General features: G+C 41.6%; 1 protein-coding gene and 1 long non-coding RNA gene across 12 annotated transcripts in view; one reads left to right on the forward strand and one right to left on the reverse strand.

The window, feature by feature from the left end:
- Positions 1-18,821, forward strand: part of LOC145546368 (uncharacterized) — a 41,359-nt gene extending 22,538 nt beyond the window's left edge. Inside the window, exons 3-5 of the long non-coding RNA XR_014082797.1 lie at positions 7,824-8,020; positions 14,133-14,279; positions 18,581-18,821. This is a non-coding gene — a long non-coding RNA (uncharacterized LOC145546368). The remainder of the gene's footprint in view (positions 1-7,823; positions 8,021-14,132; positions 14,280-18,580) is intronic.
- SEPTIN10 (septin 10) overlaps positions 1-27,168 on the reverse strand; it is a 45,137-nt gene that overhangs the window by 8,632 nt on the left and 9,337 nt on the right. For 5 of the 11 annotated variants that reach the window (XR_014082792.1, XR_014082793.1, XR_014082791.1 and 2 more), the window contains exons 2-9: positions 20,914-20,982; positions 16,818-16,935; positions 16,214-16,409; positions 14,139-14,325; positions 10,828-10,989; positions 9,339-9,435; positions 8,067-8,235; positions 1,557-1,693 (exon numbers count right to left, since the gene is read on the reverse strand). Coding sequence is in view for 6 of the 11 variants with exons in the window: in XM_081593033.1 (XP_081449159.1) it covers positions 1,561-1,693; positions 8,067-8,235; positions 9,339-9,435; positions 10,828-10,989; positions 14,139-14,325; positions 16,214-16,409; positions 16,818-16,935; positions 20,914-20,982 (1,131 nt within the window). In the remaining 5 variants the exon portion in view is untranslated. Of the gene's footprint in view, positions 1-1,556; positions 1,694-8,066; positions 8,236-9,338; positions 9,436-10,827; positions 10,990-14,138; positions 14,326-16,213; positions 16,410-16,817; positions 16,936-20,913; positions 20,983-23,354; positions 23,369-27,168 lie in introns of those variants that run through there. The other 6 variants (XM_081593033.1, XM_081593034.1, XM_081593032.1 and 3 more) reach the window with 2 other exon arrangements.

A 27,168-nucleotide genomic window follows, 5' to 3' on the forward strand; every position in this document is an offset into this window, starting at 1 on the left:
CAGAGTACATCATGTGAAATGCTAGGCTGGATGAAGCAAAGCTGGAATCAAGATTGCTGGGAGAAATATCAATAACCTCAGATATGCAGATGATACCACCCTTATGGTAGAAAGTGAAGAAGAACTAAAGAGCCTCTTGATGAAAGTGAAAGAGGAGAGTGAAAAAGTTGGCTTAAAACTTCTTTAAGTTTTCTTAAAACTTCAGAAAACTAAGATTATGGCATATAGTCCCACCACTTCATGGCAAATAGGTGGGGAAACAATGGAAACAGTGACAGACCTCATTTTCTTTGGCTCCAAAATCACTGCAGATGATGACTGCAGCCGTGAAATTAAAAGACGCTTGTTCCTTGGAAGAAGAGCTATGACCAACCTAGACAGCATATTAAAAAGCAGAGACATTTCTTTGCCGACAAAGGTCTGTATGGTCAAAGCTATGGTTTTTCCAGTAGTCATGTATGGATGTGAGAGCTGGGCCATAAAGAAGGCTGAGAGCCGAAGGATTGATGCTTTTGAACTGCGGTGTTGGAGAAGACTCCTGAGAGTCCCTGGGACTGCAAGGAGATCCAACCAGTCAATACTAAAGGAAATCAATCCTGAATATTCATTGGAAGGACTGATGCTGAAACTCCAATACTTTGGCCACCTGATGCAAAGAGTTGACTCACTGGAAAAGACCCTGATTCTGGGAAAGATTGAAGGCAGGAGGAGAAGGGGACAACAGAGTATGAGATGGTTGGATGGTGTCACTGACTCAACGAACAGGAGTTTGAGCAAGCTCTGGAAGATGGTGAAGGACAGGTAAGCCTGGTGTGCTATAGTCCATGGGGTCTCAAAGAGTTGGACATGACTGAGTGACTGAACAAGAACAACAAATAACTCTTCAGGAACTCTCATATTAACAAGTTCATTTGTATTAACATTTCTGTCTTCTCTCAGAAATTCTTTTTTGTGGCTCTTCCTTTTTGATCCTCACCTTAACTTAGAATCCATTTACTTAGATGCAGCCATCGCAGTTAAGTCTACAGAAGATACCTTAACTTAAGTAAAAGTAAAATTTATCCTTGAAGAACCACAAGCAAAGAAAACTAAAGAAAACCAAACAAAATTCATTACAGATAATTCTGTGCCAAGGCCACCTGGACCACCCACCTCCCCCAGGAAGACTGACTTCACACTCAATAGCTCTGAGCCAGCCATTTCCAGCAAACAACAGTCTGAGTGACTCTCAAAACTCAAAAGGGCTTATCAAACCATAGCTAAAGCATCTCTACCTCCTAGTTAAGATAGTTAAAATGCTTCTTGGTAATGTAGTCCTCTACCAGCCCTCGATAAACCACTTCTAATCAAAGACACTTTGTTCACAAAGGCAAAATTTTTTGTTTTCAGCCTGTGATGTTTTTTTTTTTTCGTAAAGCTCTGCATCCAAAGACTATGTGTTAGAATAGCTACTCCTGAAGAACAGCTCGTCTTCAAAACCACATGTTAATTCTTGAGATAGATCCCCAGGTTAATAGGACAACCCAAATAAACAGAAATCATAGCAAACAGCACACTTGCCTCTCTCTCAGCTTCTTTCAGGATGGCTTCTTTCTCCTTCACGCGCTGCACAAATAGCTGCTTCATCTCTTCTTCCTTCCTCTGGCGCTCACCATAGAACTCATGTCTCTTGGCTTCGTAGGTCTCCTGAAGACTGAAAAGTTATTTGTGTTACTCTCATGTTAGCGAGATGACGTACAAACCTGCAAACATTCAAACTTCCAGGTTAGGCCTCGTGACTGTCACAGCGAGTGTGCCTCCAGGGAGCCGTGGGCAGGGAGAGCCCACCTCCTTCAGGGAGTGCAGGTCTGTGTGTGGGTCCCTGCTGTGCCAGCACTCCAAGAAGTGCTTGTTTCACCCCACACAGGTTCCTCCATCCACCTCTCTGGACTCCTCCCCTCAATTCGTCACCATGTCTGATCACCAGGGTCTGGGAGTTCAGCCTGGGACCCCAACATCATCTCAGTCCAGTCTTGTTTTGATTTCTACAGACACAATGTTCAGCCCAACTTGATCTTTGAGCTTTTCTGCCTTCACTGTTGCAATAATCTCCTAATTGAGCTCGAGGATTGAGTTCATCTTTCTTTCATTTTGTTCTTCCTGCCATTCCTCAGATTTTTCCACCAAAAACAGAGATCTTTTTTATTTTTTCCTTCTGCATTAGTTACATTATCTGCAGAATGAGAGCACTTTAGAAACTTCAGAATGCTGCAAACAGACCTCTCCTCCTCAGGTATGAGGCACACATCTCTTGCTCCAGCCACTGCCTGCTGCCCTGCCCTCACTCTGCCCGACAAGTCCTATCCCTCCAGGAATCCGCCTCTAGTCTCTCTGGGTGGAATCCCCTGTTCCCTCCATGCATTCCCATGGCTCTTTGTTTATATCTCTTCCTGGGTATTCCTACCCCAACTGCATCTCTCTTCCACCGGCTCAGCATCTTTGTAATCCAGCTGTCCAGCAGAGCTCTCTGACAATGTGGTTTCTTCATAAATGTTCATCTAATGACAGCGACTGCAGAGAAGTAGGGCCAGTGTAGCCCACAGAGCAGGGACTTCCTGGAACTCTATGGCAAGCGCCTCTCTTACCTGTGGAATTTCAGAGGAACCACAAACCTCCTCACATGCAGAAGTGCTGAGCCCTTCCACCACAGCTCACTGAGAGAACGCCCCAACGTTTAACAGGGAATACAATAACTTGGCTTTCCAGGTGTGTCATAGTTAGAAATTTCTACTGCTTATGAAAATACTTTATAGCTAAATAGGTTTAAAATGTGATAAAATTTAGGAATTTTACTAATCTTGTCTAACCAGAGAAATCTTATATGGTTAGAACTGTATACATTTAAAGAAAATCAGTCAGTTTTCATTCCAATCCCAAAGAAAGGCAAACCCAAAGAATGTTCAAACTACTGCACAATTGCACTCATGTTACATGCTAGCAAAGTAATCCTCAAAATTCTCCAAGCCAGGCTTCAACAGTATGTGAACTGTGAACTTCCAGATGTTCAAGCTGAATTTAGAAAAGGCAGAGAAACCAGAGATCAAATTGCCAGCATCCGTTGGATCATCAAAAAAGCAAGAGAGTCCCAGAAAAACACACTTCTGCTTTATCGATTATGCCGAAGCCTTTGACTGTGTGGATCACAACAAACTGTGGAAAATTCTTCAAGAGATGGGAATACCAGACCACCTTATCTGCCTCCTGAGAAATCTGTATGCAGGTCAAGAAGCAACAGTTAGAATTGGACATGGAACATGGACTGTTTCCAAATTGGAAAAGGAGTATGTCAAGGCTGTATTGTCACCCTGCTTATTTAACTTATATGCAGAGTACATCATGAGAAACGCTGGGCTGGAAGAAGCACAAGCTGGAATCAAGATTGCTGGGAGAAATATCAATAACCTCAGATACACAGATGACACCACCCTTATGGCAAAAAGTGAAGAAGAACTAAAGAGCCTCTTGATGAAAGTGAAAAAGGAGAGTGAAAAAGTTGGCTTAAAACTCAACATTCAGAAAACTAAGATCATGGCATACAGTCCCATCACTTCATGGCAAACAGATGGGGTAACAGTGAGAGACTTTATTTTGGGGGGCTCCAAAACCACTGCAGATGGTGACTGCAGCCATGAAATGAAAAGACACTTGCTCCTTGGAAGAAAAGCTATGACCAACATAGACAGCATATTAAAAAGCAGAGACATTACTTTGCCGACAAAGGTCTGTCTGGTCAAAGCTATGATTTTTCCAGTAGTCATGTATGGATGTGAGTGTTGGACCATAAAGAAAACTGAGCGCCGAAGAATGGATGCTTTTGAACTGTTGTGTTGGAGAAGACTCATGAGAGTCCCTTGGAATGCAAGGCGATCCAACCAGTCCATCCTAAAGGAAATCAATCCTGAATATTCATTGGAAGGACTGATGCTGAAGCTGAAACTCCAATACTTTGGCCATATGATGAGAAGAACTGACTCATCTGAAAAGACCCTGATGCTGGGAAAGGTTGAAGGCAGGAGGAGAAAGGGACGACAGAGGATGAGATGGTTGGATGGCATCACTGACTCAATGGACATGAGTTTGAGCAAGGTCTGGGAGCTGGTGATGGACAGGGAAGCCTGGTGTGCTGCAGTCCATGGGGTCACAAAGAGTTGGACACGACTGAGCAATTGAACTGAACTGAAGGAAAATCAGAGTAAGAAATGTTACACATTAGCTCTTACAGCTGAGCATGAGTATGTGGTACTTATAGCATGTGTTCCAAGGAGGAACAATCCTATACATTGTCTTTAGGAGCAAAGTTTATAAATATACACAGTGTTCTAGATGATCACATTAATGCCTCTGATCCTAAGGAGGCATCTTATTTCTTATAAGGTTTTTTTGTTTGTTTTTTCTGTGTTTGTTTTGGTCTTATTTTAAAGAAGCCTCTAAATCAGTCATGCCACCTTCACTCACATTTCAGTGGTCCTACACTTGACTGATAGCTTTTAAAGACATAACTTGGTTTAAATAATGTATCTAAATCATGTCAAATCTAGCTTTTAAAAGGTTCTCAGAAATTTATTTATACAAGCCCTTGAGTTGTTCAGGAGGAAAGTCAAGCCACCTGACAAAGAGAAAAGACCAGACATTTAGAGAATAGCTGCTGCCAGCAGGAACTGGTCTGGACTCTCACTGATCCCTGTGGCACCTTGAAGAACAAGCACCAACACTGTCCTGCAGGGTTAGTGTGCTGACGCTCAGAGTAAGGTCATCTGCCGAGAGCGACCGAGTTAGCAAGGACAGAGCTGGGGCTGGAACCTCGTCAGACTTGCTCCAAAGCCCACACTCCTGACTCTGATAAATCCTGCCCAAAATGATGCCTCAGCAGAAGGTAAAGGGAAGCACTGCTCTGGTGTGCTCTCCATCTGTCACACGCACCCACCATGACAGGGAAGCTTACAGAGCCAAATGCAAGGAAAGAACCGCACTGTCTTTCAAAAGGTGGTAACGAAACCCTGAGAGGATCTACAAGGATGGTTTATACAGTTAGTGTTGTGAAACTTATGCAACCACTGTTGACTGCCATGGATTGGAGAATGAAAAATAGCTCTCTTGCTGCTATGTTTAATGTGGCATATATGCTAGTTGCAAACATTACTGATTTAAGGCAAAGCTGAAAACCAAAGAAGAAAAAGCATCCTAGGTGCTTGCGTCTGTCAGGAAAACTACTGCATCCCTCTCTTGGGACCCCATCCGTGAGCTCAGGGTCCAGCTCTCCCAGAACTGCTGAGCGCCCCCACTTCTGCTGCAGGCCAAACACAGAAAGGGAACTACTTCTTGAGAATTCCAAAGAAACAAAGTGTATGACACAAAAATTTTGCCAGACACTTAAGGAACTCTAAAATACCACACAAATCGACTTTCCAAACTCTAGAGCAATGATGATCAACAAGACTGTTATGTTCATCTAAAGTAGCTTAGGGATTTGAGATTTTTAAAGCATGTTTCATGTAGTTTAAATAATTAAAGTTCAGTTAATTAAGACCTCAAGGGTACACACAATGCATTACCTGAACCTCATTACAAGCATGAGATTGGCGTGGGTAGACTGAGACATGAATCACAACTCCACACAACCAGTCAGTGAAAGGAAATGAAGATGCTGCAGGGAGGAAGCTGGGCCATAAGGAGAAGAGGGCATCCAGACAGGCTTATTTTTCTAGTTGATATAATATCGAGGGACAGATTTTACATGCCAACCAAATTATAGTGACTGCTGTTGCACACACACCAAGTAAATGGGAAGATTCCCCAAAAGACGGAATATAAGTTCTTGAAACCACACTCCTAAAACCTTCCTAAGACCTCAGACTAGAAAGAATGATAGAAGTTTTATCAAACAGTGTCTCCACAAATGAGAAAGCATGAAGAGGAGAGATACTGTGCATGCCTGGCTCAGGGAATCTCATCTTGTCAGGACTGCAGGGCAGAGTAGAGGCCCACCAGCTCCTGGGCAGCAGGCAACACCCCTACCGCCCCGAGTGGAGTCCTTATCCTTCCTGCTTCTGCCATCCATCCTCTTCTAGCAGCCTGGAGCCACTGCTCCTGCCCTCTCACCTGCCATCCACTGAAGAGCCTCCTTTCCCATTCTCCACCTGCCAAGTGGACAGATGCTCCCCAAACTGAAGAAATACTAAAAGAATGGCTGTTAACCTTGCCTGCCCACCACCTGTCTGCTGTTGTATTGCTATTCTACTTCTCCCCACAGGAGGCATCTTGGTGGGACAGCCAGTCAGGCTCACACCCACCCTGCCAAGACTTGGGCACACATCCTAAGTTGGGCCCATTAGACATCCCACTTTCCTGGAAGAAAGACTGGAAATGGTTTGTTCATTCCTCCACTCTAGCAATAGAATGAAACTGCTGGTTTTCTTCCTTCAAACCTGCAAGCCCTGGCCAGCACCGTACTTGTGACTGACACAGCCTGCTTTTCTGAGAATGGCAAAGGAAGCGACTGGACTATATCACACTGCTGTACAGCCACAGCACAACCCGGTCCCCCTCAACACAGCCCACCTCTCCCTTCCTGAGTCTCATTAACTTCACCTTCCAGTTCCACTGGAAGGGGTAAACACGCATCTGACTACCCCACCTCCCCACCACTACCAAGCCCCTGTGTTCGTGCCTGGATGCCCATAGCAGCCTCCTGCCTGGGTCTCCTCATGCCCAGCTTCTGCTCATCATAACAGGGCAGGAGTGTCCTCCTCCCGCCCCACCCTGGGGCCCTCCACACGCAGGGTCTCTCTATCCCATGGTGCACATCTACCCACTGACCAGCAGGGCATACCTGACAAAGGGCTGGATGGGGATTTTAACTTAAATGTGATTTTTAGGCTCCATATCCAGAAATTCCGAGCCTGCCTTTCTACATCACTCACAAGTGACTGATGACTGATCTATCCCTTTTCTCCTTCACGCACATGGAGACCCCTGTGTAACCTCAGACTTGGAAGAATGAGAAATGAAGCTTCCTCTGGGAAACACTAGGGATGCCAATGCTGGACAATTTCTCCTCAGCAGAGAAAATCACTTTACTAGAACCAGTCTGTTATAGCATGCCCAAAATTGGTGAGGAGGGTGAGGTATATAGAATTCTTAGTTTATTACGCTGCCAGAGCTAAAACACTCATTAATCTGGAAAAGCATTAAGTTTAGCCTCACCTGATATTAAACCTTCCCGAAGGTCACATGCAGTGGCAGCTAGCTCCAGGGCCCCCCCCCCCATGGTGTTTGCTCTGGTGCAGACAGGACACCAGGGAGGGGCTGCCAAGTCAGTAATGAGAGGCCGAGGAACCCTTGGTCCCATAGCAGATTTAACACAGTGCTGGTCCTGAGCAGAATTGTTCAGGAATGTGACATAAAAATAAACCTGATTTAGCACATTTGCATAATTTAATCTTAAAAAAAGACCTCAGGAGTGTAGCAGCATATAAAATAACAAAAGAAGTTCCAACAACATTTCATGCTCTAACCATTGAGCCATTTACAGTTCCTGTAACTTATAGTAATATCTTTAGTCTAATCTCTGACTCCCCACAAAAATGTTCATGCTTCCTTTATAAGAAATTTTCCTACATTTAGTCATTCCAGAACTTCCATTAGGATGAAAGACAACAGCTTCGTAGTTTATTTAATGATTCATATTCCAACTTTTTTTATAATAATATACTTTCATTTTTTTCATATAAGTACAAAATTAAAATCAAATAATGAGAGCTTTTTCCTTTGGTTACTCATTTTAGCAGGTACTGAAATCCTGAGATTCTACCCTGTGTTCTTCCTTCTACTTAACTCCCTGAGTCGGATGAGGACTTGGAGACCTCCAAGAGCAAGAAGCCTTCCAGTGATTCAAGCAGCATAGAAAGCGTGATAATAAATCATTATCGAGTGGTCTTTCATGGTGTGGGAGATTCTCCCGTCATCCTGGACAGATAAAGAGGTACCATCCTCCCCGCCACCCCCTCCTCCCTTGGCTGGCTGCTCACCTGAGTGGCTGGTTCTCTGGGCCCACGTCCATGAAGCCCATCTCCTCCAGCTTGCGGCGCCGGTACAGCTCATAGTGCCTCGTGTGGGTCTGATCTCGAAGATCCTCCATGTTTGTACAAATGAGCATCTCCCGGAGCTTGACAAAGTCGCAGTGGTTTTCATTCTCCACTAGCCAGAGAAATAGAAAATACCAATAGTGACTTTCAATCCTGACACAGTTGGTATCTGTTGAATGGATGAGTAAATGAAAACATATTTGAAATAAGCAACAGCGAAATGATCAGTCTGACTAAGAGCTACGGCTGTTCTGCCCAGGTAGCCAAGGAGCACTTCTTGCATCACACACACCAAATTACAGGCAGTGCTCATTAACAGACCAGGGCGCTGGCTTAAATTTGGTAGCCAAGGGAAACAGAAAAGAAATATATTCTATCCAGTACCGTATGCTCCAATAATTTCATTAATATTTTGTTACCAGTTTGTAATCCATTCTCAGGACATTTCACATACCACCTGAGAAGAGTATGTAACATTTTTTCACTAAAACTTCAAGGTGGTAAATTCTGCACACTCAACAACACCATCTGTGCCTGCTGTGATTATCAAATCCTTGTCCAACACGATGCCACATTTGTGGTCCTGAGTCAGGTACCTAACTGTGACCAATAGTTGTAAATACAATTATCTTTATATTTTCTAAACATTAAAAATGTTAATTTTGTCAATATTTTCCACTAATTAAAAAATTTGTCAATTAAAAAAACAGCACTGAGAAACCAGTATCAGCAGGGGTAGTCTGCTTTCCATTAGTTAGTACCATGAGTGAATGAACCAGACAGTTAATTTCATATTCATTGTAATGTTAGATACATGCTAAAAATCTTCATTTGGCTGACTGGAAAATAGTTGGCAATACTTTTATAAGTAACACTATATAAATTTTTAAGGAGGTTTATTGTGTTCCAGAATTATCTAGTAATTAATTTATGTACTAAGTTTAAACAATATTATTTACACTCAAATTCTGTTCAAAGTACCCAACTAGTGGTTCCCACCTTCTGAGTGTCTTAGCACACCTTGACAGGTAACTAACTGGTCTAACGCAGGAAGTGGGGAGGCTCTATTTGGCTCTGCAGACGTGGCTAAAACAGAACACAACTAGCCCTTCTGACAGCTAGTCAGAACCCAAAACAAGCATCGCCTCAGAGGATGCACTAAATGCAGCTTTTAGACTGTCAGGCAAGCACACATTCCTCGTAGATCTCCTTTACCTTGTACGATGCCCCAGGGATACTGGCGAGCTTTGACCATCTTATTTCCAACTTTCACTTCATCCATACTTCCCACCACAGCAAATGGCAGGTGTCCCTGGAAAGGAGCCAGCATATCAATCACATCTCATACCAATGACAACAGAGAAAAGGTCATTTACTAAATGGCAAGTGTGTTAAAGTCAAATGGTCTGCTGTGCCTTAGCTTTTAAAACCTGCCCTGTGAATATATGCCAGCTGTTCTACAGTCATCCTCAGGCCCTACAGAGAAAAGTAGTTACTGAGAATGCCCCACATGCATTCCAACTTTGCTATAAGAATACAAAAAAAGAATTCTAGCACAGGTATCCTTTACCTCATGATCTTGGATATAAAAGACAATGTTGAAGAAATCACAGACACACCATATAACTAAAGTATATAACTATATCTAGGGTGTACATACATACATAACACCAATATCAAGTAGTATTTAAGTCCCAAACTATGCTAACTACAAATGTTAGAAATTTAGAGGAGTGAGAGATCTCTGTGGCAGGAAGACACAACCAAGCTGGAGACAGAGCAAGCAGAATAGGAGGAAATAGCATAGCAAGAAGAAGACACAGTGAAAAAAGACACAGTGGCTGGATTTAACGGCAGTGAGGAGATTGTTCTGTCGGACACTGAGAATTAATTTAGGGAAAAATCTAATGTAAACAGTATTATGTTTAATATTTAATGATTGACAGTGTGTAGTCTCTTAATTGTAACTCTCTGAAAACTTTTTCCAGCTGGGCGCACACACACAAAAATCAGATATAAAGAGTTTAACACACAGGAATTAATATCACTTCCTTTACATAAGTCAGCTTTTTATATATTTAGTTTAAGTATCTTAATATGGACAAAGTGTGAAAAAATCAGAAAAGGAGGAGAAATGGAATGAACAGGTACTGAATGTCACTGCCAAGCAGTGAACAAAGCTGTCTCCTCACAACAGTGAGCCCCATTTATAGGTAAGTTAACAGTCTCGGGAGGTTAGGAAGTTCCACAAGAACGCCAAAACCTTTGATCCATCAAAATCCAACCAAGTATTTAAGAAATTTGGTAGCCTGAATTAACACAAAAGACTTAGTCATCTTTAATCATACTGTTATGTATAATTAAAATATATACTAAATATATTCTATATTAAAACACAAAAGTTATGTGAATATTTCACATGTACTTGTGACACTGTAAGGAAAGAGCTTAAATACCAGATTAGAAAGCTCCCTGTAGAGTCTCTCAAGAGGGAGGCTGTGCCATCTTCTCCTGTCCTTAAAGACAGGACAGAAAGGACTCTTATTAAGGAAATAAAAAATGGTTCCACAGAAGGAGAATCCCAGTCTCACAAATGTATCATTTCATTTAGGTGAAAGTAGGGAGGGAAGAAAAATGCTCACAAATGTAGTAGCAATGTTACTTTTTTCGTTTATAAAACAGAATTATTCAGTTAAGAGCTTACATTCATTGAGGCATTGATCTTAGCAATAGTTTCATCATCTGTTGGGAAATGGTATATCTGAACATTATTGCTGACCAGTTCACTCATGAGCTTGATCTTAAACTTCTGTAATTCAGTTTTAGAAATTGCATCTGCTTTGGCAATCACTGGTATAATGTTCACCTATTAAGAATAAAGAAAAACAAAATCTCATAATCGAGGATTTCTTTTTTAGTATCAAAGTTTCTGAATTCAAAACCACTCAGGCTCTGACAGATTTCCTTAGGACAGGCAAACTATGGTCCACTCACTGCCTGTTTACATAGGTAAAGAGTTCCTGGAACACGGCCAAGCCCACTCATTACACGTCATGTACTTCCTGTGGTCACTTTCATTCTGTAACAGAAGTGAGCAGTTGCACCAGAATCCCATGACCTGCGAAGCCTGAGGTATGTACTACCTGGCCCTTCAAGGGAAAAGCTTGAAGGCTCCTGATGTAGAAATCACCACTTCATTCTTACCAGACAGCCCTACACAGCCATTCCTGCAAATGCTGGCCTGGTAATAACTGCTTTTCAGAAGCAGAGCTCTTAAAAGTTCATCTTTCATCTGAAGTCAGGTTCGGAAATCTCACATTTTCCCCTCTGTCTCTTACAATTCCATCATACGCAAAATAAGTAGAATGTAGGAGATGAGCTGAAATCACCTGCATAATTCACTAAGAATTTTTATCTGTTAATAATCTCAGCACTAAGTAATCTGGTGACTGATTTCAGCAGACTTGGGTCAGGCCACAGGCCTCCTCTGCCTCTCACTGAAGCAAGCCCCTTTTCCCAGTGAATGCATGTGATCTGACCCCACTGTCAGAATCTTACCCACATGTCGAGAGAGGGAAATTTTATGGATACCAACTAAAAACATTCACTACTCAAAGGAGTTAGTTTTTCAGCATTATTTAAAAGTCCTGTCACTGGCCAGAGTGGAAGAGATGCAGAGACATGAAGACTAACCTGCAAGGCTAGTTCTGTGAGATTTTTTTTAATATTTATTTATTTGGTTGTGCCGGGTCCAAGTTGTGGCATGTGGGATCTTCAGTCTTCATTGCAGCATGCTGGATCTAGTTCCTGACCAGGGATTAAACCCAGGCCCCCTGCATTGGGAGCATAGAGTCTTAGCCACTGGACCACCGGGGAAGTCCCAGTTCTATAAGATTAATGTATCCACAAAGGAGTGATATCTCCACAGATTAAAGGGTTTGTAGGTTTTTCGTTATTTATTAGCTTGTTTTTAGTGTAAAACTTCAGGCTGAGTAGTCACATGTGTCAAAAGAGTGAACTGTCGGTATAATTTTCAGAGTGGAAATGAAAACTAAAGTAATTCTTTTTCTATTCTTAAACATCCTTTTCTTCTCCAGCTTCGCATTGATTTACTGTGTACATTTGGATTTATTAGTCTTAAATATGTTCCAAAGGGGATAAAGATTTTTCCAACTAACCATGAAATAAACTTTTCCAGCAATTTTGGGTAAACACCTTTCAAGATAATCAAAGTATATAAAAATTTGATGCCAAGTTCTCGATTTCAGTATCATATATACTTAGATATTCGGTAAACTGTGCCAAGTTATACTTCTAAATTGATTCCAGGATCAATAGCAGAAGCACCCCAGTGTATGTAGTGTGAAAAACCTGATTCTGACCTTTGACTGCTGAGGCATCTGTTTCAGATATCCATTAGAATAAACAGCCAGCACCTGAAGACACAGCTACTGGCTGCCATCAAGTAAAGAACATGCCACCCTCCTGGAGGACTCCTTTCAGAAAGTCTAGGTGACCCACCTCTCCCTTCAGGCCGCAGGTCCCACGGGGGTGCTTTAAAGTCACCCACAAAGAGGGAAATGGAGAAGCCTGAGATGCCCTGCCCTCAGACCCTGATAGAGGCTGATCCCTCTCTCCCTTTTCCCTCCCTTCCTCTTCTCCCGCACCTGCTGTGCTGTGTACCGTCAGATCCTGTAGGAACAACCCTTGATCCTTGAGTACCCCAGTGCTTGTTGCTGAGGTGCCGCCTGGGATTCTAAGAACCACGAGGGCTGGCCCAGTGTCCCTGGAGGTGGGAGAGCGTGTGAGGGCCCACTATGAGTAAATGCAGGTGTGGAGCGCTTCACATTCCCAGCCAAGCTCATCACCATCAGTGGGCTGAAGGACACGACACAGGCTGAAAGCAGATGTCCCCACGGATGGGGACATATCACCACCTGCACAGGTAATTCCCCATGTAGAGCAGTGGTCATCTTTTGAGAACAAAATGCACTATCGATTTAATCACCCTCACACCTCTTTCAGAGGTAGATGCTCTCCTAGTTTTGATTTTAAAAGTGAAGAAACCGAAGCTCAGAGTGGTGGAAACTTGCCAAGAACACGGGGCAATCAAGTAGCAGAGCAGCCTTGAAAGCCACCTCCACAACTCCACACAGACCTCAGCCTGGAGCTCTGTCTGCCTGAGACGAAGCTGCTCACTCCTGCGTTCATGTCCCTTTAGTAAGGGTGGATATTTCCACACGTCAGACTCAATTGTGAAGATAACTGGCTGAATGGTTATAATATCCATTCAGGTGAACAGACTCTCACCCAAGCTCCTCCAGGTTTGTCTCAGCCAGAGGACCACAGTGCTGGTCTCTGCACCGAGATGCCCGCCGCCTGCCTCCCACACTGACTCCTGTACAGAAGGCAGCCCTGGCAGACCCCATGCTCTCCCAGTGCCAGCTCACAGGCTGCTCAGCCAGGTCAGAGGTCACAGGGGAACCTTGGAGACCTTTTTAGTGTGAGAGTGTAGTCTTTATCCTTTAAACAAAAAAACCTGAAGTGAGTTAATTTCTGGATACTACCACTTACAGCTCCCTGAATTTATATATAGCTCATTGGCTCAGAAATTAAAAATAGGTTTTCTGGATATAGTTCAAATTAAAATTAATTTAGTGTATGAGACTTCAGACCTTAATCTTCATCAGTGAGCTTCTTCTCATTTAATAGTGTCATAAAGTAAAAGTAGTGTCAAATAAATTCTATAGTTAAATGAAAATGAATACACATACTCTGACATGCAATTTAATCACTAAAACAGGACTGAAATTTTATATTAACGCTTTTTCTTTGTATCTCATTTTCCAAACTGAATTTCTCTGGAAAATATCCTAAAATTGAAACTTGCTAAATGGTTTAAAAATACACAGAATGAGACAGTTATGACATACGCACATATCATAAATGTATTTATATATTTAATAATTCACTCTAAATCCTGAAACGCAACCATTGGTTCTTCTCCAGACTCACCTTGCTGTCCAGGCTCTTCATGGTCAAGAGATCCAGCGTCTTCAGGGAGTGGCCTGTCGGGGAGATGAAGTAGAGGCACACGTGGATGCGGGAGTCGTGGTAGTTAAAGAGAGAGCGCTTGATCTTCAGCTCTTCTTGGAGGTAAGCCTCAAACTGAGCATCTATGTAGTCAACTATTGGTTGGTAGCTGAAAAAATATTTAAATATTTAATACAGAATATTCATGGTATCTTGATAAGGTATTTGCATAAATTGAAGTTTGAAATCTGTTTTTTCACCAGTGAACAAACAGTTGATTTCTATGCTAAACAGATAATTTCAGTAATAAGACAAATGTGCAGGTACAAAGGCAGTACTTTGAAACTATCAGAACAACTTGTGCTTTAAATGATTTTACAGGAATGACACTGAATGTGCCTCTCACACTCATTTACACCTAGAGCCCTCTAGCATGGCTACCCAAACCTGCCAGGCTGCTGAGGAGGATAGACATCTAATTGCAACCATCCTGGACATGGCGTATTACCCTACATGAGTATCAGCAACTTAAAAGTTATTTAAGTCAAATTCCATGACTTCTTGTCTCTGAAATTAAATTTGTGTGGCGTGGAGAGCATTAACATATTAAGGAAAGGGCACACCCACATGGAAGTATCTTAACTGGTGAAACAGACACAACTTTATTCTCATTTACTTACAAGCAGAGGAAGGCCCATCACAGCCGACAGGCTTAGTCCTTGCCTGGATCCATCCTCCTGCCTGAAATGCCTGACCCCAAGAGAAAGTACTGCCCTGGGGAGCTGCACAACAGCCCCTCGCCCTCTGGGAAGAACTGACCTGTGGGCATGTGAGGAGAGGACCCAAGACTACAGACATTTCCTATAACCATCTTGGTGGTAGATAGAAAACTACACATTTGTCAAAATTAAGTTGTACACCTAAACCAATGCATCTTATTTATTGTATGTAAATTTTACATCAATAAAACTTATTTATAAACAAATTAGAAAGGAAGAACAAATGCCATTATTTGCAGACTATACTATTGCAACATAGAAAACCTAAACAAATTTATTAGAGATGCATTAACTAGAATTAACCAGAGAATACACAGAAATTTCTGTGTACAAGATCAATTATATTTCCACACATTAAATGGAAAATGAAATATTTGTAAAAGATATCATTTATGAGATCATCAAAAATACCAAATATCTAAGGATAAATTTAAGTAAAGCTTTACATAATTCCTATATAGAAAACTAAAAAAAACCATGTGTTATGGGCCTTTACCTCCTCCACTAATCTGCTTCTTCCAGAAAGCCCACAAAAATTGTTTCCTGAAATCTATAGCAGAACACACAAATGTGCTGAACAGGCTAAAACATAATGAGAGTCAGTTTTGCAACATTTTCCCTCTAAAGCAAATTTTTAGGACCTAGAAAACTACTTCTAATAATGAAAATATATGAATTTCAAAAAGGAAAAAGAACGAACAGTCATTGCCCCAGTCTGTTTCCTCCTTTTATGGCTTAAATTTCATATTTAAGTCAAAATCATCTTTGTAATACCATAGGAGAAATAATGACAAAAAATAGTAACCTAATACAAAATATAAATTAAAATTCAATCATCAAACCTTTCCTGCAATGCTTAATCTGGCTAATTTAGTTAGAGCTTCACAAAAAAATTCATAAACCATGGATTTGGTGATTATGTATTTGCCATGTATGCCTTGTTTTTTTTTTCTCAACAAAACAGGTCTTGCCTGAAAATTAGTAAAAATCACTTAATATACACTGAACTGTCGTATCAGGAAAAAATTAAAACTATTTTTGCTTCCATGCACACTTTAAAAAATGTGATTCAAATTACTCTAAAGAAAATAGACAACTGGACAGAAAAATATCAATTTGTTAACAAAAACAAAATATTGCTTTATTATTTAAAGAATTTAAGTCGGGGAAGAAAGGCATGGGTTTCTACAGGTTAAACTCAAATCAGCACACAGGGCAAGAAGGCAGATGTCCTGTAATAAGAAAAAACCTGTTTTATTACGAGAGGAAAGCATGTACCTCTCTTCTTTGTTTATTTGGTCACCAAATCCCACTGTATTCACGATGGTTAGTTTCAATCGAACGTTACTTTCCTGGAGTTCATACGTCTGTGCTTTAAGTCTAACATGTGGGTAAAAATGTGAGGATTCATGGTCTTCAAAATTAGTATTAAACAACGTGTCAATCAGCGTTGATTTTCCAATTCCAGTCTCCCCTGAAAGAAATGCAGGTACATATTCATATTCACAGGTGCATAGGATGGATGAAGAAGAACAGAACAGTAAACTCTTAGAGTGATTTGGTTTCATGAATCCCAAATATTTCAAAGGCTGGATTTTCCCTGAAAGAAGTACATGCTAAGGTGGTCCATTCTAAGCTGAGCATAAAAAATGAGTCCTGTATGCTGAGTTACTCAGAACTCTGAAGAAGGGACTGAAATGTTTAAAGAACCAACAGAAAGCTTAAAGCAGCATGGCTAAGAAAAAACTGATAGAATTTAAATAACTGAAAAAAATCTGTACTCGTGCTCTTGGGTTGCTCAGATGGGCACCATACTGCCCATCCCAAGAAGGAGGTGAGCACAGGAGCAGGACGGAATTGCCTGGACAGGCTGGGCACTCACCCACACAGAGAATATTAAAGCAGAAGCCTTGCTGGATTGACCTGTTGACCAGCTGATCAGGCAGACTCTCAAAACCAACATGGCCAGACATGGTTAAAGAGCGAGGACTTTCTTTTTGCTGCAAGAAAACAAAAACAATGGCAACAGTTTTTTAAAGTTTTACTGAGACTGAATGTAGGCACATTGGAAAGCACAGACATAATTTATCAAAAAAACTAAAGACTTTTTTGATCATTATACCTCCCCCAGGATACAACTGGTTTGTGAGAAACCTGTGTTCAGACCCTCAAAACATGCATTTCTTATTATTTTCCTACGATGATAGCCTGACACCATTTATAACATTAAAATATTTGATTTTCCCACACAGAAAAATACTCAAACTATGGCATAATTATTCACAAAATGGAGCGTGGTGTGTAAAAGTCATAAAAGATGTTTATGATGAATTTTAGATATAAACTGTCACATTACAATGTCAAGTGAAAGAGGTACAGCACAAAGTTACAGATGGAGTTCCAGCTCACAGTCGTGGCAGAGTAACTTATGTCACACTCAACTCCTTGCTGGTAAGTTACAGTCAGTTCCCTCAAGTCACTGCAACCAAAGGCAGAGAGACTGTGGAGTGGGGGACATACCTTGTAGCTTCTCCCCTGAGGGCAAACCCAGCCACTGCTGTACAAGCAGACAGAGTCAGGAGGGAACTAGTCTTACTGGGTTCAGAAGCCAGTGGAGACAAGGGCAGGCAGATCAGCTGAAAGGGGAAATTCCAGAAAGGAGGGCGTCCACAGTCGGCATACACACCCCTCAAGTCTTTGGCTGAGTGCTGACCTACATACGAACAGGGAAATGGGAATTGGAATGGCCAGCCTGGGAAGCTTAGACTTTAAGTCTGTAAGTTAAAGGACTCAGTAAACACATGAAAACCGACATGGGCGTCATTTTAGGAGTAAGGATCACGTCCCAGCACTCAGAAATCTTCCCTCATGCTGAAGGCACAACTAAAGTAGACCTGCTGTAACAGAGATGAGTGTGACCAGCCAGTGACTCAGCTAGCTGCCTGCTGGACCAGAGGCCAACACTCCTCAGAAGAAGACAGAGTCCAGCACCTCTACAATATGTTATCTACAACACCTAACTGTACAGTCAAAGTACTACACAGAAAGAAGCAAAAAACACACAGTTCACAGTCAAGGAAAAAGAAACAGTCAACAGAACAAGATCCACATATAAGCTACATGTTGAACTAGCTGGTAAGAACTTGAACTCTGACAAATATGTTAAAAAGAAAAATGTTCTCTTTCTGTACAGAAGAGATACATATGACAGGTGACATGACAGGGAATTATAAGAGAAACAAGAAAGCTCTCAACAACAACAAAAGGTGACAAATGAAATTCCTGAAACGGAAAAATGCAACATCAGAAATAAAATAGTATTAACAGCAGATCAAACAATGGGAGGAAATATTAACAGCAGATCAAACAATGGGAGAAAGACTTGTTCAATATCATATCCATGCTAAATATCTTTGTCCAAGCTAAAAATCTCTCATAGAAAAGATAAAACTATAACAGAGCCTAAAAAAAACTGGCACAGAGGGCGGGGGCGGGGGCGAAAAAAAAAAAAAAAAAAAACTGGCACAATATCAAATGGTCTAACTCACCTACAGTGGGAATGCTGGATGGAAAAGAGATGGGAGCAAGGGATGGAGGACGGAAATTTGTAAGTAATAGTGACTGATAATATTCTAATTGTTTCAGCATGAACTCAGAGATCCAAGAATTTCAGCAAACTGCAAACAAACAAAAGCAAAGGAATCCACAGCCAGGCACATCAGAGCAAACCATTTAAAAGTAAGGATGGAGAAAGATCTACTAGCAGCCAGGGGTGGCAAGACATATTACAGACAAGTAAAACAAAATGATCACAGTTTTGGCATAAGAAACAATGTAAACCAAAAGACAACAGAACAACATCAGTAAAATGCCAAAAGTAAGAAAATGACAACTCAGGATTCTTTATTTTTCCAAAATTTGTTTATTTCTTTATGGCTACACTAGGTCTTTGTTGCTGAGTTTTCTCTAGTTGAGGCGAGCAGGGCTACTCTCTAGTCATGGTGCGAGGGCTTCTCATTGCAGTGGTTTCTCACTGCAGTAGTGTGGTGTACGGGCTTAGTTCTCAGACCAAAGGATCAAAGCCCTGTCCCCTGCACTGGCAGGCAAATTCTTAACCACTGGGCCACCAGGAAAGTCCCTGATAACCCAGAATTCTGTATCCAATGAAAATATCTCTCATAGGTGAGGGCAAAATGAAAAACATCTTTAGACAAAATCTAAGAATTTTACTGCAAATGGGCCTTACCTGATAAGAAATATTAAAAGTTCTCAAGAGAAAGGAAAATGACAACAGATGGAAACTCAGATCTACAAAAAGGATGAAGATTGTCAGAAAGGTAAAAATATGGGTAAATACAAGAGAATTTTTTGCATGTTTTAATTTCTTGAAAATATAGATTGACTGTTTAAAGCACTAACAACAGTGTGATGCAGGACTTATGATACATGGAGAAGCGGGATGCGTGACCGTGACAGCACAGAAAATGGGAGAGGAGGAGTCACCTTGCTGTAAGACTTCTATGCTGTCCATGAGTTGCCATCACACTGCTCAAAGGCAGTGAGGGGTGAGTTAGAGCCCCCATCAATTACTGTTTAAAAAAAAAGAAGTTTAGCTAGTAAGCCAAGAATGGAGATAAAATGAAACCATAAAAATACTCCATTAATTCAAAAGGAGGCAGGAAAATTAAAAAATGAAAGAATAAATGGGACAAATAGGAAATAAATGGCCAGTCGGCAGACTGAAACCAACTGCGTCTGTAGTTACAGGGAAATGGTCCCAGCCAGCTGTCCAGTAGACCCTTCCATGACAATGCCAAGCTGCCAAAGGAACCACTAGCCACATGCAGACATGGCACACTTGGTCGTGACACATGCAACTGAGGAAGGAACCTTCACATTTTATTTAATTTTAACTAATTTAAATATCCAGGTGTGGCTAGTGGCCACCATACTAGACAGTGCAGGTCTACGCTTTTCAAATAAAAGGAAATTGTCAGACTAGATGAAAGAGCAAGACCCAACTCTGTGCTGTCAATGCAGGAACTGACAGGCTTATTGTAAAATTTACATGGAAAGGCACAGGACTTAGCATCACCAGAATCACTGTGCAGAAGAACAAGCTGAAGGATGCGCACTACCTAGCCTAAGGCTGCAGTCACCAAGTAGCGTGGTGTTGTGACTGTCTACTACTTACCTACAATTTAACAAAGAGGAGGGGCTGGAGAACATGAGGACTGAACAGTGAGCACTCAGTGCACCAGTCACCGAGCAATTACAGTAGATTCAGCAAAGCAACGTGTCAGAAGGCAGGTTAAGAGTAATTCAGAAAGTCTGTGAGGTGGTAAAATAAAGATGGATAGGCTACTGTTACCAGTAAGAGAGCAAGGATGAACAAATTACCATTTATCAAAACTATGGGGACTTCAGCATGTGTGGAGGAAGAGAAGAGACTACAGAGCACAGAACTATAGGAAACCAATCATGCTCACCTATGCTCACGTTTGCAGTTTTCTTTTTTAAAAAACAACTCACCTGGTTCACCAGATTAAATTTACTCCTCTCTTTTTAAATAACTTTTTAATAAAAAAACTACCAAAACCCATCCTCCTGCGCAAGTACATTCAGAACCCCCTTGGAACCATGAAGGTCTGATGCTGTGCTCAGGAAGGCTCCTACAGGGCCATCCCATGGCACCACGCCCTCTCATCACCAAAGTCTGTGAGGACGCCTGCCAGAGCAGGGCCAGCTCCCCCGACCGCTGTGGCAGAGCTGGAACCTGAATCTGCTTGACATCAGGCAGGGTAGAGACACTGTGGCCACTCAACAGTGATTCAGCTCATTGCTGATTTTGAACTTGGATCAACGTTAACAGTTAATTCATATTCAAGGTGAGTACCAACCACAGTCTGTCTAACCCCATCCTGAAACCACAGAGGCATCCAGAGTGCAAGGTGGGTCTACTTAAGAGACATACTCACTTTCTGTTCATGGTCAGATACTTGTGAGGACGTATGAGCTGTTTTTGTTGTAATGTGAGACTGAAAGAGCTGAAAAAGAAAACACAGTTGTTACTAAAAAAAAAAAAAAACCTATATCTAAGTAATATATTAATAGTTACATTAAAAAGGAATTCTAGTATCATCATTATCACCAGGCCTTGACTTGTGATCTACACAAGGTGTTCTTGCTGGAAGGATATCTGCAGAGGTCAGTACCATGTGATAGTCAACACATGATACACATTATTGCACTTACACCTTCACTCACCAAAATGTAAAAGTTATCCTCACAGAACCCCTGCTATAGCCCCAGGCCGATGGGGCCCAAGCAGCTGTGGGGTTCTCAGAGCAACACTGCCTCAAGAGCACTCCATCCTGGCATGCAGCACAGGACATGGAGAAAACATGTCTTTTTTAAAAAAGTAACAGTAACATGGATGCAGTAAGAAAAAGCACCAACAGTGCCGGACGAGAACAGAGAGCAGACTAAGTTCCCTCCTCCCCTGACCCCTACAAGCTAGCAGTTCTCTCCCCTGGGGGTAGAGGCAGCCTGGAATGTAAACGCACAGTGTCTGTGGTTCATGACTGGTGATCTGCAGTGGTTGTCCTTCCCACCTAATCTGTGGTGGGGACTGCGTCAGCAGAGCGTGAGCTACCTCCTTCCCTTCCTCCCTCCCTCCCAGGATAGTGCCCCTTCTGTAAACTCCACAACATGCAGATGCACCATCTTAAACTACAATAGCTGCACTGCAGTGAACAGCAGCTTGCCTACACGTGGGACTAAGGGGAACCTGATGCTGCGGCAAGGGAGGGCTATGTGTGGCACCTTGAACCCCAACACATGGGGCGTCCAGGACTGCATTCTACAGAATGCTAACGACCCCTTCCCGTGGTACTTTCTGGGTAACGTGAGCTCTTGAAGGTGGGCCCTGGGACCTCACTGGGCACCTTGAGCAGCCAGCTGAGCGCACTGTGCTGGGAGTGGCTCTGGCCAGTGGGAATGCGCTGTGTATTAAGAGACAGCCAGGTCTCGGGGTGAACACAGGAACTGGTGTATGTTTAAGAGAAAAGCACCTTGATACAAAGCCCACCAAAACTGGACTAGTGTGGCTTTAACTGTACACACACTGCCCTGACTTTCCCCACCCCTGCCACTATGTGTCACATGAGCTGGAGAGCACACCCCCAGTCCGAGCCAGCACAGAGGAGCCAGCGCACTGGGAAGACAGCCATAGTCACGGCCACACACAGAAGAGGGAAGACGACACTGCGCTGGCCCTGGAGACGCCAGCCTCAGGCAAGGCGGCACTTAAGATAGAAAACATCTCTGAGGCCTGAAAGTGAGGTGGAGTATCTTATCTGGATAAAGTGAACCATCAGTAGAAGAGTTTGCTGGAAACGGCTCATCATCTCTTGTTGTGAAGCTATGAAAAGGCCAGAAGTGGAGCAGGGAGCTGCAGGATGAGGCCTGGAGTGTCCACCTGGGGTGGAACCTGCTGTCAGGACACCAGGCGCCGTGGAGGGAAACCGAGCGCAGCAGAGCCTCTATGTCTGCCAGCATCAGATGGGAGTGGGTGCTGCATGTCTAACTGAATTTTATCAACTACAGGACTCGAATGAAGAGTAGTCTTTAAAAAAACTACAGTAAGTAGCCTTGGGTTTTTAGTATAATGGATAGCATACTGAAATTTTTGTGAAATGCTGCTTAGGAAGCAGTATCATTGATATATAAAATTTGCTTAGAAAAAATAAGGTTTTGTACTTCTTTATTATTAAACTTTAAACTTTGACTAATAAAACCAAGGTTACATTTCTGTCATTTATATGAGTTCATATCAAGTATTCACTTTTCATTCATTTCCTGTGTTTCTGAACACCTGCCAGAAAGCCTACTTAAAATCTCTGTGGATAAATGGTTTGATGAGGAAGTACAAATGAGTCACATAAAACTATTATAAATAGTTCTTCATATTTCCGCTGGTACTACCTGGCTAGTCAGATTTCTTTTCTTTTTTTTTTTTTTTTAATAAATTTATTTATTTTAGTTGGGGGCTAATTACTTTACAATATTGTAATAGTTTTTGCCATACATTGACATGAATCAGCCATGGGTTTACATGTGTTCCCCTTCCTGGACCCCCCACCTACCTCCCTCCCCATCCCATCCCTCTGGGTCATCCCATTGCCCCGGCCCTGAGCCCTTGTCTCATGCATCGAACATGGAATGGTGTTGTTTCACATATGATAATATAGTCAGATTTCCAAAACAGATTTTAGAATGAAAACAGTTTTTAATAAATTAACAAAGACATTATTGAAGGTAAAGTAACAAGGGGACAAGAATTGATCCAGTGCACCTCTAGTGGTAAATCCTAAATTAGAAACCTGGAAGTGGAATTCCAATCTGCTGCACCACTGACTACCTTCTTACCATGTACAAGCCCTGTGCTGGGAACGGGGTATCAGGAGGAAGACACGGCCCTTGATCTTAAGAACTAATCTGGGAGAAACAGGCAAATGATTGACAGTCAGCTCTCACTTCAAGGCACAAGGGAGACTAACAGTCCCTATCTACACCTGATGACAGCTGGTAGCTTCTGCGTTAAATACATGCATCATACATACACAGACACACATGTATTTAAATCTATACATCCACATCCTAGAAAGGAAGAATATACAGTACTTTTAGCAAAGTCTAACACATTTTTTAGAAGTTTTAGTATATAACGAATCACACACAAAAAAATGCCAGAACATTTGGGGGAAGATCAGGTTCTCCACCTTCTTCAAATTATCAGCTTGGGGAGTGTGGGCAACACAACAGACATGGCACGCAGTCTGTTCTGGGGTCCCCTGAACATAGGTGGTAAGGACCTTCTTCCTATTGGTCAGTTACAGGAAAGCATTTGGTGGTTCTTTCACAACAGGACCCAAGCTCTTCTGACCCTCTAGCAAGCAGTCCTGTGACTGCCTGATAGCCTCTCTCTAGGTATAACAATGAGCTTTGGATGAACAGAATTATGACTTGGGTTACAATTGCTTCATTTTACCTTCATGTTCCCACTGTTTATCTTTGTAAAGCCAATCCAAGGAACAGAACCAAAATTTTCTAACTGTCCTCTGGTATTTCTTAGAGTTTAGTTCAAAAAAAAAAAAAAAGGAAGAGCGAAGAGGTCAAAATAGTTAAACTGGATCTATTTTATGGGTTTCAATAGGTCAGGGTTCTTTGGCTTAAGATAGTACTTTGAAAGGTTCCATAGATGCATTATTTAAAATCATTTTATTAAATCTTCAGCTTAAATAAATGTTAATATGCTGATCTAAAGTTTTCCTAAAAACAAATAGTAAAATTACCTTATTCAGATTATGCAGAATATGATTCTTGAAGTAGATAGTAATTACAACCAGGGAAAAAGAGAATCCAACTGAATCAGTAAGACTTGACACAGGAGAAGCAGTGTGTTGGCCTCCTGTCCCCCAGAGGACAGGCTTGGTCAAGGGCAGCTTGTGTAGGCCAGGTTCCATCAAAATATCACTTCAATTTTACCATCATCTCCAGTACACATAAAAGAAAATAACTACAAAGTCTGATATGCAGCTTCAAAATATCATTGAGACAGAAAAATTCTTGATAGTAATTCATAATGAGATTTTAAGCTCAAAAAAAAAAAACCTTTAATGTGTATGTAAGGGTTAAAATATAAATGAAATTTTATTTTGAAATTACTTTCCTCCCTTAAGTAGAAAAGGAATAGTTTGTGTATTATAGAAAAAAAATAACCCTTTCTAATAATTGTGTTACTATAGTAACAGTACAGTAAACATCCTTCTGTGGCAGCCAGAAGCTATGCCCCTCAGACTGTCCCTCCAGCAAGCACCTGCAGGACCAGAGCCCAGACCACTCCTTCCCAGGCAGTCCTAGCCCAGGACTGAGCTGAGTAGGGGGGCAGGGGTGTCAGGACCTGGGCCCTTCTGCTCTGTGAAGGCTGCCCTGGCAGGTACTGGGCTGGCCCAGACTCTGCCAGGTCTGCATGGCTTGTGAGTCTCTTTCTGTGGATTCTGCTTCCTCCCCTTTCTCCTCCAGGGCCTGACACCCCTTCCACACACAGCTGTCTGTTGTCCACAGAGGTTCCTCCTTGATATCAGAAGGCGGCAAAATGTGGTAAATGCCAGAGAGGGGCATGACCCAGAGCAGTCAGGGCAGCAGTGGGGGCAGAGTTTCAGCAAGGTGCAGATCACATCCAATTACCTCAAAACAGATCATAGGCTTAAAAACTCTAGAAGAAAAAGTATAAAGCCTTTGTGGCCTTAGGCTTAGGCAAAGATTTCTTAGATACAAGAAACGTGATCCACAAGACAAACAATGATAAACTGAACCTAATAAACTAAAAAACTCCTCTTCAAAGTACAGTTAAGAGAATGAAAAAACAAGACACATACTTGGCTAAAAGATTTGTAAGTCATTTATCTCATAAAGGACTTATGTAAGAAATATCTATATATTTTCAAAAACTTGTACAACTAGAAACACAATAACTCAGTTTTTAAAAAATGGGGAAAGATTGGAACAGACGCTTCACCTAGGATATAGGGATGTCAGATAAGCACACAGCAAGAGAATCAACATTATTAGTCATTAAACAAATGCAAATGAAAACACAAGGTGTCACTGCGTGCCTACCAGAATGACCTAAAAAATTATCTGGCAAGGATGCAAAGCAATTGTTTGCGGGAATGCAAATTCTGGCACATTTTGGAAAACAGTTTGGCAGTTTCTGAAGTTAAAACACACAACATAACTCAGCAATCCCACTCCTAGATCATCAACCAAGGAAAATGAAAACTAATACTCGAATAAAAACCTGTATGTGAGTGTACGTATACAGTAACTTTATTAAAAACTGTTAAAAACTGCAAACAGCCCAAATGGTCTTCAAGTGGCAAATGGATGAACAGATTACACTGTGGCCCATGTGCACAATGGGACACCACTTGGCAGTAAAGGAACGTGAGCAACGTGGTAGATGGATCTGCTCTGCATTGAAGAAACCAGCTCAGAAGCCACAGGAATCTACATGTATGGTGCAGGCGAAGCCACAGGGGCAGAAGGGGATGAGGAGGCAGAGAAGCACCAGGGGATGTGGGGTGGAGGATGAGGCAGAAATTCTGTATTTTTCATTGTGTTTGTGGTTACACAATGGTATATACATTCATCAGAACTCATGAAACTTTATACTAAAAAAGTAAATGTTACTGTGCATAAATTATAGCTCAATATAAAGTTAATTCTTAAAGATATAACAAAATTTTCTAACAGTAGTCAATACATGGGAAAGCAGCAGCTAACAGAAATTTAGATTATCTGAAGACAAACAATGATTTAAGATGATACATGTATGATTATTTGTGAGAACCAATAAAGAAAATATATAGCAAAATATGCAAATACAAAATTAGATTAAAATATTTTCTCCAACTGTTCAAATTACAATTCAGTATTGGTTTCTTTTGGCTCTCAGAGTCATGTGGAAACTGTAAGTTATAATTCTTTTCCACACAACAGAATCTCTGTTACTATATGACAAACAGCCTATCTTTTCCTAAAACAGAGAGCCCCTAGAAATTGTCTCAATGACCTGTGTCACAGGAGAGAAGGGTTAACATGACAGTATAAATGTATGGTTTGAGAAGGCTGCTGGAGTGAACTGCTCATGGCAGCAAGAGACAGAGGTCTGGAGCACTGAGTAACTGCCACAGCCAGGTACCAGGGCTCCGGCAAAGATGTAACCGCACAGCAGAAGCAAAACAAGACACAGTCTGTTCCACAAAATTTGAGACCGTTTACCCTCACGCCCTAGAATGGAGATAACAGTCCTCAGCTTAAGGGGTCGGTAGGAGAAATGTGGTAATACAAGGCCAAAACCCACCCCAGGGAATGCAGTCAGCACCAGGAGCCTTCCGTTATCCCAGTGGATATCCCAGTGTATCTCCAATACATAATGTTTGCAAAGTCTTTAGAGATCCCTAGATCACTAAGAAAGTAAAGATACATCTAAAGAAGTTAAAAATAATGGTTTCCTTTAGTTTTCAAAAAATATACATTGAATTTTACAGCTATTTTTTTCATGATTGGCAAATACAATTGAAAAGGTATCTTGTGATACTCTAAGATTTGTGATATTCTAAGATGTGATATTCTAAGAGAATACAGGCTGAGTATGAGATGATGAA

The sequence above is a fragment of the Giraffa tippelskirchi genome, chromosome 4 (assembly GCF_054371585.1).
Source record: "Giraffa tippelskirchi isolate mGirTip1 chromosome 4, T2T-mGirTip1v1.2.pri, whole genome shotgun sequence".
Taxonomy (NCBI): Eukaryota; Metazoa; Chordata; class Mammalia; order Artiodactyla; family Giraffidae; genus Giraffa; species Giraffa tippelskirchi.